General features: G+C 47.2%; 1 protein-coding gene across 2 annotated transcripts; it reads right to left on the bottom strand.

The window, feature by feature from the left end:
* Nucleotides 1–334: 334 nt before the first annotated feature.
* Nucleotides 335–11,084, bottom strand: LTO1 (LTO1 maturation factor of ABCE1). Of its 2 annotated transcripts, XM_044270001.1 has the most exons (6): nt 10,945–11,084; nt 8,518–8,623; nt 5,903–5,973; nt 4,114–4,231; nt 1,209–1,256; nt 335–902 (listed from the first exon to the last, which is right to left on the bottom strand). In XM_044270001.1, exons 1-6 carry the CDS (start codon nt 10,995–10,997, stop codon nt 834–836), a joined length of 465 nt encoding a protein of 154 aa, XP_044125936.1. In that variant the 5' UTR covers nt 10,998–11,084; the 3' UTR covers nt 335–833. The 2 variants fall into 2 exon arrangements, with proteins under 2 accessions (XP_044125936.1, XP_044125937.1); XM_044270002.1 differs by lacking the exon at nt 1,209–1,256.
* Between the last annotated feature and the right edge of the window lie 425 nt (nt 11,085–11,509).

Here is an 11,509-nt window from a genome sequence, read left to right as displayed (position 1 = left end):
ATCCAGGGGTTACGTCCACTGCTGCAGCGCAGATACGCGGAGGCAGGGACCGGAGTTGCTTGTCCATGCGTCTCCCTACGGCCCCGGCCACCAGAGGCCAGGGCTTTTTCCTATAGAGTGCATGCATGACCACTGCTGCTGGATTGCAGGGTGGTCGTACCCATAGAAACGAGCAGTGTATAATGGGATGGGGAAAAAAAAAAAATGAATCAAGCCAGCAAAGGAAGCAATATGGATAATCACAGTACATTAGTAAGTGACTCGTATGAACTTTGTGTAGGTGATAAATGCAGTTTCCTGAAGTGACACAAACCCTATATGTAATCATCACACATTTCAAAGATGAATCATTTATTGAATGTGGTTAGAAAAAAACCCTGCAAAAACTTCCTTTTCCTGGATGCAGCAGTCACACGTGGGGTAAAAAGAATTCCAGCCCGACTTGGCCCTTTGGCATTTAAGTTAAACTCACAGTTAAGGCCTTGGTCATATTTATGATACCCCCCCAGTGGTCCCTGAGAACTAGGAGGTTGACCGTTCTTTTCAGATTCCCCCTTGTATGAGAACTTCTGCTTGAGGCGACTGGGTGAGCGCAGGCGTTGGCAGAGGCGTTTAAAATCAAAGCAGGTGGAAAACCTGTCGGCAGCAGCCAGGTAAGTGGGGGGCGAGAGATTTCAGCCCACAGCAAATACACTGAGCATTTTCACTCCTCGGTCTATACTAGATCTTTGGAGTTTTTCCTACTCCAAAGCCAAACTCAATCACAGCATGGCTCCAGAGCCCAACCGGCAGAACGCTCACCATTAGACGTTTCACCGTCTTCACTGCCAATATCAGAACGAGAGTCCAGAGTTTTCATGGTTTATTCTGAAGTCTGGCTGGATGTTCAGCATAGAACACACCTGTAATTATATATAAAGAAGAAAGTTGTGTCAGTTCAGCCTATTATCCAACACTGTTGATCCAGATAAAGGCAAAAAGAAAAAAAAAAAAAATCCCTTTATAGCTACAAATTATCAGAATAACTCCCTGGATCCGCGATCCCTCTCTAGTAGCTATAGCCTGTAATATTATTACACTCCAGAAATACATCCAGGCCCCTCCTGAATTCCTGTATTGTACTCACCATCACCACCTCCTCAGGCAGAGAGCTCCATAGTCTCACTGCTCTTACCGTAAAGAATCCTCTTCTATGTTTGTGTACAAACCTTCTTTCCTCCAGACGCAGAGGATGTCCCCTCGTCACAGTCACCGTCCTGGGGATAAATAGCTGATGGGAGAGATCTCTGTACTGACCCCTGATATATTCATACATAGTAATTAGATCTCCTCTCAGTCGTCTTTTTTCTAAAGTGAATAACCCTAATTTTGATAATCTTTCAGGGTACTGTAGTCCCCCCCCCATTCCAGTTATTACTTTAGTTGCCCTCCTCTGAACTCTCTCCAGCTCTGCTATGTCTGTCTCATTCACAGGAGCCCAGAACTGTACACAGTCCTCCATGTGTGGTCTGACCAGTGATTTGTAAAGTGGCAGGACTATAGGATAGATTTATCAAAACCCCTGGCGCTGCTGGAGGATGCTCCCATAGTCATAAATTAGGCACATCCTTTAGCAGCCCGTGTGCCAGAATGAAATCTAAGGAAGCTCTGAGCCGCCATAGATGTCAATCTTTAATTCCGCTGGAAAATTGGTGCAAGTGAAGACAAATGTGGTCGACGCGCTGGCCCAATTTAAAAAAAAAACCTCCTTTTTGGGAATATGGCGAGGGAGGCATAAAAATGCCACTTGCGACCCAAGCAGCACTTAAAAAGTCACAAACACGGGTTTACGACTTTGTTACGCCAGAAAAGTGGCGCAGGTAGATGATAAATCTCTCCCCATATTCATCTATGCCCCTTTTTATGCACCCCATGATTGGATTTTCCTTATCCTCTAGATTATCTGAAGAGAAGCGTTCGTTAATGTGGCCGACACCTCCTACATCCGTCCACCGGCCACTACAGCAGAAAACAGTCACATGCCGGTCTCTTACCTTTTGCATGCAAAGGGATACATTTTTGTTCTGCACATGCGCTGGCCTCCCCCTAACGGCTGGGATCATCAACTGTCATTGACTGGCCACCGCTGACTCACATGGCCGACAGCGCTGTGCTTGGTGAGCAGAGAGAAGGCCCCGGCGCTGCTACGAGCACCAGTGCCTTCTCAAAAAGCGGCGGGGGTCCCAGGTGTCAGACCTCCACCAACCAGAGGATAAGTCAGTAGAGGCGAACCTATTGCACGGGTGCTAGAGGCGGCACTCAGAGCCCCCTCTGTGGGCACCTGCACCCTGGAAAAGGTCTATGTTGTACCAATATGCCTTAGACTCTCCCTGCCATTCATCAGCGCAGGGCGCACTATGAACAGCACAGGCAGCGCACTGATTGTAGGCAGGATATTATAGCTAAATGATAAAGTACATGGAAGATATACTACATTGCTATTCAGGTTAAGTTGCCATGTTGGCCCTTTGCAATAAATAAGCGGGTTTTGGGTTCCAGTTTGGGCACTCGGTCTCTAAAAGGTTCAGTAAGAAAACACTTGGAAAACCCCTTTAATTAGCATTTGGCACAGGAGTTTTGCAAAATTAATTTTTTTAAGTTATGCGGGGGGACCGACAGATTTTACTTGTCATCCATCGTGGTGGGAAGGGATTTATAGGGCTACAACCTTGTTCCCTTTAAGGCTAGGTCTACACGATGACATTTGTTGCGCGACAATTTTTATAATGGCAGTCTATGGTGTCGCACTGCAACATGCGACATGCTGCGACTGCGATGCGACAGTCGCAGAAAAATCACTCTTGAATGAATTTTCTGCGACTGTCGCGTTGCAGTGCGACACCATAGACTGCCATTATTAAAATTGTCGCGCGACATTGGTGCAACAAATGTCGTTGTGAAGACCTAGCCTAAAGGGGTTCTCCACTTATCCTATATCGATGACCCATCAATATCAGATCGTTGGGGGCTGACTGCCGACACCTCTGCCGATCAGCTGTATGAAGAGAACACTTACGAGCGCGGTGTTCTCCTCGCCGTTTACCTGCTTGCCATCGACATTGCAGCATCGAGCTGTGATAATTACAGCTCCTCCGTCATTCACTTCAATGGGACGGCTGCCTCTTCTTCACTTGATTAGGACAGAGCCGTCCCATTGAAGTGAATGGGACGGAGGAGCTGTAATTATCACAGCTCGATGCTGCAATGTCGATGGCAAGCAGGTAAACAGTGAGCTCTGCGTTCTCTTCATACAGCTGATCAGTGGGGGTGCCGGCAGTCACGCCCCCAATGATCCGATATTGATGACTTATTTTGAGGATAGGTCCTCAAAATAGGATAAGCGCAGAACCTCAAACTCTATGTCTATGCAGGGACAGAAAACCGCCTTTCAGGACCATAGCGGAACCATTCATTTTAATGGGTAAGTCATTTCAATGGGTAAAAAAGTAAGTTACTCTGTGTGCATTCAGTTTTCGTATTTCGGTTCCACAAAACAAATAGAACATGCCCTATTATTGTCCACATTACGGACAAGGATCGGACTGTTCTATTAGGGGCCAGCTGTTCTGTTCCACAAAATATGGAATGCATGCGGATGTCATCCATATTTTTTGCAGATCCGTTTTTTGTGGACCGTAAAATACATATAGTCGTGTGCATGAGGCCATAGTCTGGTGTTTTTTTTGCTGCTTAAAAAAAAACAACATAAAAATGCATGCGTTTTCCAGTGGCGATTTTATCTTTACATCTGTGTGAAATTGCGCTTTTTGAGGATGCCCCCCCTCCCTATAGAGAAGGGTATAGCAAAATGGCTAAAAACAAAACAAACAAAAAAAAAACAACATCACTACTACAACATGCTGGATATGGACAAAAAAAAAATAAAAAATACCATTATAAAAAAAAAAAAAAAAAAAAAAAAAAACATTGCGTGTATCCTTCTCATAAACTTTCAGCTGACACGTGTGTGAATCCAGCCTAAAGATCTATCCGAAAACTAATCAGCGCAGAATTTTGACCTGTTGAGTCCAGGTGTGGGCCAGTGGAAGTTTGATTCTGGCACGCAGAACTAACCTGCTTCACTTTGCCCCGGATCCTCGAGAGTTCCTCCTGGAGCGTCTCATTAGTTGGGTCATCTGATGGAAAGCTCTCAATCATTTTTATCAAGGAGTCGAGGGTCTTTATTTTTTTGCTAAGTGAAATAGTAAAAATAAAATGAGAATTAAAAAAAATAAAAAATATAAATAATACGACAGTAAAGCGAGTTACAGTAAAACATCAGAACTACCCACAGGAGAATACAAAAAGTGTCTGATCAGTGAGGGTCCAAGTGCTGGGCCCACTGTATGAATGGAAAGGCAACTCAAGCAAGTGTGTTACCTCTTCATCTGAAAGTTATCCCCTATGCAGCGGTCGGACCCCCACGATCCTGAGAACAGGGGTCCCGCATTCCCGCCCTGATGGAGTGGAAGGCCAAGCGTACGCCCAGCCGCTCCATTCACTCTCTAAGGCCCCTTTCACACGGGCGAGTTTTCCGTGCGGGTGCGATCCGTGCGGCGAACGTATGGCACCCGCACTAAATCCTGACCCATTCATTTCTATGGGGCTGTGCACATGAGCGTTGTTTTTAACGCATCACTTGTGCGTTCAGTTGAAATCGCAGCATGCTCTATATTGTCCGATTTTGATGTGACGCAGGCCCCATAGAAATGAATGGGGTGTGTGAAAATCGGATGGCATCCGCAAGCAAGTACGGATGCCGTGCGATTTGCACGCACGGTTGCTAGGAGACGATCGGGATGGAGACCCGATCATTATTATTTTCCCTTATAACATGGTTATAAGGGAAAATAATAGCATTCTGAATACAGAATGCATAGTAAACCAGCGCTAGAGGGGTTAAAAAAAATATATAATAAATTTAACTCACCTTAGTCCACTTGATCACGAAGCCCGGCATCTCCTTGTGTCTCCTCTGCGCTGAACAGGACCTGGGGTGAGCTGCTCCATTAAATACAGGTTAAGGACCTTCGATGACGTCACTCCGGTCATCACATGGTCTTTTACCATGGTGAATCACCATGGTAAAAGATCATGTGACGTACCATGTGATGACCGGAGTGACGTCATCGAAGGTCCTTAACCTGTATTTAATGGAGCAGCTCACCCCAGGTCCTGTTCAGCCGCTCAGCGCAGAGGAGACACAAGGAGATGCCGGGCTTCGTGATCAAGTGGACTAAGGTGAGTTAAATTATATATATTTTTTTTTTTAACCCCTCTAGCGCTGGTTTACTATGCATTCTGTATTCAGAATGCTATTATTTTCCCTTATAACCATGTTATAAGGGAAAATAATACAATCTTCAGAACATCAATCCCAAGCCTGAACTTCTGTGAAGAAGTTCGGGTTTGGGTACCAAACATGCGCGATTTTTCTCACGCGAGTGCAAAACGCATGACAATGTTTTGCACTCGCACGGGAAAATCGCGCATTTTCCCGCAACGCACCCGGCTCTTATCCGGGCAAAAAAAATGACGCCCGTGTGAAAGAGGCCTAAGGGATGGCTGAGGATAGCAGGGAAAGGTGCTCGGCTATCTCCGGCAGTCCCATAGAGAATGAATGGAGTGGCAGTGCACATGCTCTACGGTGGGACACAAGACCCCATTCTTGTGATCTGTGGTGCCACCTGTTAGACCCCCGCCTATGAGACTCTTACCCTGGGGATAGATTATTATTTTAAGTATTGGAACAGCCCCTTTAAGAAACCCAACTGGTTTCCTTTGCTCAGTCTTCTGCTCGGCTACAATCGGGTTCTCACCGTTCACCTTGCATTTTATAAAATAACACAAAAAGGGTGCGAACCTCTGTTTTTCATCTGTGATAGGCGAGAGGAGGAGTCTCCACGTGGAAGCAAATCCAAGATAACAACCCAGCTGTAAATGGAAGAAAACTGGAAATTATAAAGGCACAACTTACCGCTACATCTGAATTGGGTTTGAACTACTCGATGCATGTATTGTACTGTAGTTCATATCATTTAGGCTACATACATGCATTTAGACCGTTCTGTGTTTTGCGGTCCACAATTTGCGGAATGGCACGGACAGCCATTAATATAACTGCCTATTCTTGTCTGCAAAACGAACAAGAATAGGACAGGTTATATTTTTTTTGCGGACCACGGAACGGAGCAACGGATGCGGAAAGCACACGGAGTGCTGTCCGCATCTTTTGCGGCTCCATTGAAGTGAATAGGTTCGGATGCGGACCAAAACAACGGTCGTGTGCATGTAGCCTTAAAAGGTGTTCTGCAGGCTTTTTAAGGAACCTATGATTTCTTCTACCCTGTGGAAGACCGACAGTTTAGTGAATACCTACTCATCCCTCGTGCCGCTGATGCCGCCGTCCCCGTTGCGCTCACCCAGCCTGCGGTCTCTTCCGCTCGGGTCCCTACCAGAGGTATGCCTTTATCTTCCTGTTGAGATGCATAACAGTGAATAAGAGAAGGGCACACATCCGGTCATGACCTGAGCGGAAGGGCCCGCAGCCTGTGTCAGCGCGGCATCGGCGGAGCAAAGGACGGATAAGTATTACCGTAACTAAACATTCTTTCTTCCACAGGGCAAAACCCAGGGCACCCCTTGAACCTAATTGTAAGGTGTCGGATCAAAATCTTTTTTCTACATAGGTATGTATGTATATATAATTCACACAGTAGAACTCTTAATCCAGAAAGTCTGATAATCCAGCATAGATCTGACCTATTGTGTAATCCAGACATCCTCAAACTGCGGCCCTCCAGCTGTTGCAAAACTATAACTCCCAGCATGCCCGAACAGCCTACAGGCATCAGCCTACAGCAGGGCATTGTGGGAGTTGTAGTTTCACAACAGCTGGAGGGCCGCAGGTTGAGGATGCCTGCAATCTCTGGTAAATCTACCTGGAGGGGACGCATTAGGACGGTCCTGATATTATCATGCCATATACTGACTGTACTAACATTTAGTTAGTTTTTTTACCTTTTTTCCAGAAGGGTCTCTAGTGAGTTTTATATATTTTTCTATGGACAATAATCTGGGATATTTGATCAACTGGAATTTCTGATCCCATGAATGCCGGATTAAAGGAATTTTAGTGCAGAGAGATAGATGAGAGATAGATAGATGAGAGATAGAGATGCACACTTCTATACAGAGACATACAATCATCTATGACAGGCATGGCCAACCTGCGGCTCTCCAGCTGTTGTAAAACTACAACTCCCACCATGCCCTGCTGTAGGCGGATAGCTATAGGCAGTCTGGGCATTCTGGGAGTTGTAGTTTTGCAACAGCTGGGGAGCCTCAGGTTGGCCATCCCTGATCTATGAGCTCTCTGAGGCACAGACCTGGGGAGAGCTAATCACGCGGCGTTAGTTAGCCCGGGGTAAGGCACGGATGTCACGGAAAAGCTGTAATTAGCTGCAGAACGAGGGAACAAGATGTGCTGACGAGATATCGGCGTCTGGTGTCAAAGCACTAAACCTGCGAGTCACAAGACCAAAGGCAATTGAGGAAATAATGAGCTCATGCACCACGGGAGTGAAATGTGCAGGTTCCTGAAGTTCTCACCTGAGGTGTGAGCGGCCGCCACACGTATATGTATACTATAGATAGACAGTAGATATTCATAGATAATGGGAGTAGTAGGGCTCGATGACAACAGGGACGAGTCACGCCCAATCATACCCAGCATGACTCATGAGCCCACACTTATCTACTGACCTAATCACTTCATGCAAAGAACATTACGTCAGCCGTCCAGAATATCAGTGAAAATCCAGCAATTTGCCCATTCCTGTTCAGAGCGACGTTTCAGTCCCACATTCAGGCTTTTTTCAACAATCTTAGGGCTCATTCAGACGCCCGTATGAATGGGTCCGCATCCGTTCCGCAATTTTGCAGAAGGGTGTGGCCCATTCATTTCAATGGGGCCGCAAAAGTTGTCAACAGCACACAGTGTGCTGTCTGCATCCGCACTTCTGTTCCACGGCCTTCAATATAGAGCATGACCTATTCTTGTCCGAAATCACGCACAAGAATAGTCATTTCTATCATAGTGCCAGCCATGTACGGTCGGCAAAATGTGGAACGCACACGGCCGGTATCCATGATTTGCAGATCCGCAATTTGCAGACCACAAAAAACCACGGCCGTCTGAAATGTCGCACTGCACAGGAGTGAACAAGTTGCTGGATTTTCACTGGTGTTCTGCAATGTTTTTTGCATATTAAGGTGGGTTTACATGGGACGATTTAGCAGCCGACTGTCGGGAAGGAAGCGTTCCTCCCCAACATTCAGCTGCTCGTTTAGTGAAGGAGAACGCGCATTTACACGCAGCGATCTCCTTCACTGTATGAGGATATGGGATCACTATAGCATGTATGCAATACTAGATACGCCAGACTAAAGTTGCGACAATCCTATGGAGATTTTTACCTCAGATCCCATTTTCGCCCCGTACACGGCTCCGTACTGTTTGCCTTCTGTCTCACCAATGTGATTTCCTTCGGCAAAGCCTTCTTCATATCCTTCCCCGTGGTACCTACATGCATCACATGGAGAAGACAAGATTAAATGTGCTGCGGATCAGTGCACTAATGGGGGGGGGGGAGACCCAGGTATCAGTGGTAATCTGTGATGAAACTAATGTTACCCAGCAGCACCACCACAGGTGAAATGAAGCACTATGGACATGCTCTTTATAGCGACCCCCCCCCTCTCTATTGACTCCCTAATAGGAATTGAGAAAACATTATCAAGTTCAGAGAAATATCTTGTCAGCAATAGTTGTTGTGACAAATTACAACTTCCATCATCTACTACAGCAGGCATCCTCAAACTGCGTCCCTCCAGCTGTTGTAAACCTACAACTCCCACAATGCCCTGCTGTAGGCTGATACCTGTAGGCTGTTCAGGCATGCTGGGAGTTGTAGTTTTGCAACAGCTGGAGGGCCGCAGTTTAAGGATGCCTGTACTACAGAGATGCTCGTCTCCATAGCACTAGCATAGGCTTTCCCCTATGTGGTTTGCAAAGGGTGAAATCCACTATGGAAACTGATTTATCTAAAAAGGTTTTCAGAGATTTTTTTTTTTACTGATGACCTCTCCTCCAGATCTGTGGGGGTCAGATACCCAGGACCCCTGCCAATCAGCTGTTTGTGAAGGCTGTGAGCGCCGCCACCTTCTCACCAAGCAGAGCACTGTACGTTGGTATCGCAGCTCAGCCCCGTTCACTTCAATGGGACTGAGCTGCTCCTAGGCCACGTGACCGATGAATTTGATGTCACTGGCTTAGCAATAGCAGATAGAAGGCTGCGGCGCTCAGAGCTGATCGGCAGGGGTCCCGTGTCTCAGACCCCCACCCATCACATACTGATGTCCCATCCTGAGGACAGATAAATAAGTAAAAAAATAAATAAAAATCTCAGAAAACCCCTTTAAATCCCATCCACTTTGCAGACATACTAGTTCCCCACTACCATTGACAAGCTACGGTCCCTGCTCATACACAACCGGTTTGATGGGGGCCACAAGTGACACCGCCATGCATCACGTCACTGGGTCACATGGACTGCTGCAGCACACATGATGCATATGAGCAGGTACCGGGGCACGTTATGGCAGTGGGGGACCGAGGGAGCCGGAACCCAGCAGTGGGGAGCAGATAAAGTATGTATCAATGGGATCGAAGGAGCCAGAACCCAGTGGCGGGGAGAAGGTAAATCCGCACCTCTGGAAGAGAGGCCCCCAAAGCTGGAGGACCTGTCACCTCCCCTGACATGTCTTGTTTAGTTACTACTTGCATTACCCATGTAATAATAATTCTGAAGCATCTATTCTCATGACTCGATGTTGTGCTATCCCTGTGTTATTCCTGCTAGAAGTTTACAGATAAACTGCCGGCAGTCTGCAGTAAAGGTACTGCTGGGTGTTACCAGTAGCGTCTGTGTCTGACTCTGTCCAATCAGTGCTGCTGGTGTCAGACTGAGCAGGGACCCCCCCCCCCCCAACTGGTTACACCCCTCTGTACCTTTACTACAAGCTGCTGGCAATTCATTCATAAACTTCTAGCAGGAATAATAAAGAAATGCCACAACATAGAGTGCTAAGAAAAGATGCTCCAGAATTGGTATTACATGGGGGAGGCAAGTAGTTACTAAAACAGAGATGTCAGGGGAGGCCACAGGTCCTCCGAAGTTTCCTGGGTCTCCCTAGTTGGCTGAATGGTCATTCCCTGTGTGTCTAGTGGGACCAGGAGGTTGGAACCAGAGGACACCCAGGAAGCCCTTCTGATCTTTTATTCTTCCTCACAGCTGAGGGTTTGCTACAATTACATCCCACCTAAACACATCAGCAGCACATCCTATTCTGATAGTTTGTTACAATGCATCAGTGCAGGTGAAATGTATCTGCTTGGAGAATAGCCTAGGACAGGGATCAGCAACCTTCGGCACTCCAGCTGTGGTGAAACTACGACTCCCAGCATGCACACTTGCTTAGCTATTTTCAGAACTCCCATAAAAGTGAATTAGCATGCTGGGAGTCGTAGTTTCAACACATCTGGAGTGCCGAAGGTTGCTGACCGCTGGCCTAGGATGTAATTGTAGCAAACCCTCAGCTTCAGGAAATGAGGTTTGTGCAAGGTTATCAGCCTCTGCAGTAAACAACAAATGTCTCAACCCACTGACAGCAAGCAGAGATCTTGAAAGTTGTGAGAAGTCAAAACGTAAAGTCTATTAGACCCGTGCACGCGACTAGGCCCAGTGAGTGACCCGGGTCCATACATTACACAGTGCAGGAGCCCCCACTATCCATATCAGTGCATACAGTACCCCTATCCTATATCATCACACATACACTAACCTCTCCTCGGACATCACAATCCCCCCGAACAAATCGTCTTCAGGCTCCATCATGTAAGATTTCCTAAAAAGGAACGAATATCCCGGAGCCAAGTTGTGAGGGAACACAAATCTGAGCGCAGATGAGTCACATGACCTCCTCACGTGACCAGAGCCGATACAGTAGATGTATTTACATTCTAGAATGGGATTTTTGTCACGTGATGGTCGACAAGGGGCTTGTTTTCAGTGGCGCGAACAGGAGCTGCTGGTGTTACCGGCCGGGTGCTGAGGTAATGCTACAGCGAGAGGACCGAGGAGGGGCCACAGGGGCCAGTGTGCAGGGAGCGGGAGGAGGGGACACAGGGGCCAATGTGCTGGGAGCTGGACGAGGGGACACAGGGGCCAATGTGCTGGGAGCTGGAGGAGGGGCCAATGTGCTGGGAGCTGGAGGAGGGGCCAATGAGCTGGGAGCTGGAAATGGGGACATGGGGTGACGGGAGCTGAGGAGGGGGTGATGCTCTGCAAGTGGGGACTATTGATATGGGGGGGCCCTGATACTCTGAATATAAGAACTGATAATGTAG

This window comes from Bufo gargarizans, chromosome 10 (assembly GCF_014858855.1).
Source record: "Bufo gargarizans isolate SCDJY-AF-19 chromosome 10, ASM1485885v1, whole genome shotgun sequence".
Lineage (NCBI taxonomy): Eukaryota > Metazoa > Chordata > Amphibia > Anura > Bufonidae > Bufo > Bufo gargarizans.
Note: the sequence above shows the minus strand (reverse complement) of the source record. Positions and strands in the feature narration are given on the sequence as shown.

Excerpts from the sequence above, each read along its gene's own strand:
- LTO1 (XM_044270001.1), bottom strand. The coding sequence starts at position 10,997 with ATGATGGAGCCTGAAGACGATTTGTTCGGGGGGATTGTGATGTCCGAG. Across the intron at positions 5,974-8,517 it reads GGGCGAAAATGGGATCTGAG|CTGGGTTGTTATCTTGGATT; the intron begins GTAAAAATCTCC and ends TTCCATTTACAG. Across the intron at positions 903-1,208 it reads CTGCGTCTGGAGGAAAGAAG|GTGTGTTCTATGCTGAACAT; the intron begins GTTTGTACACAA and ends ATATAATTACAG.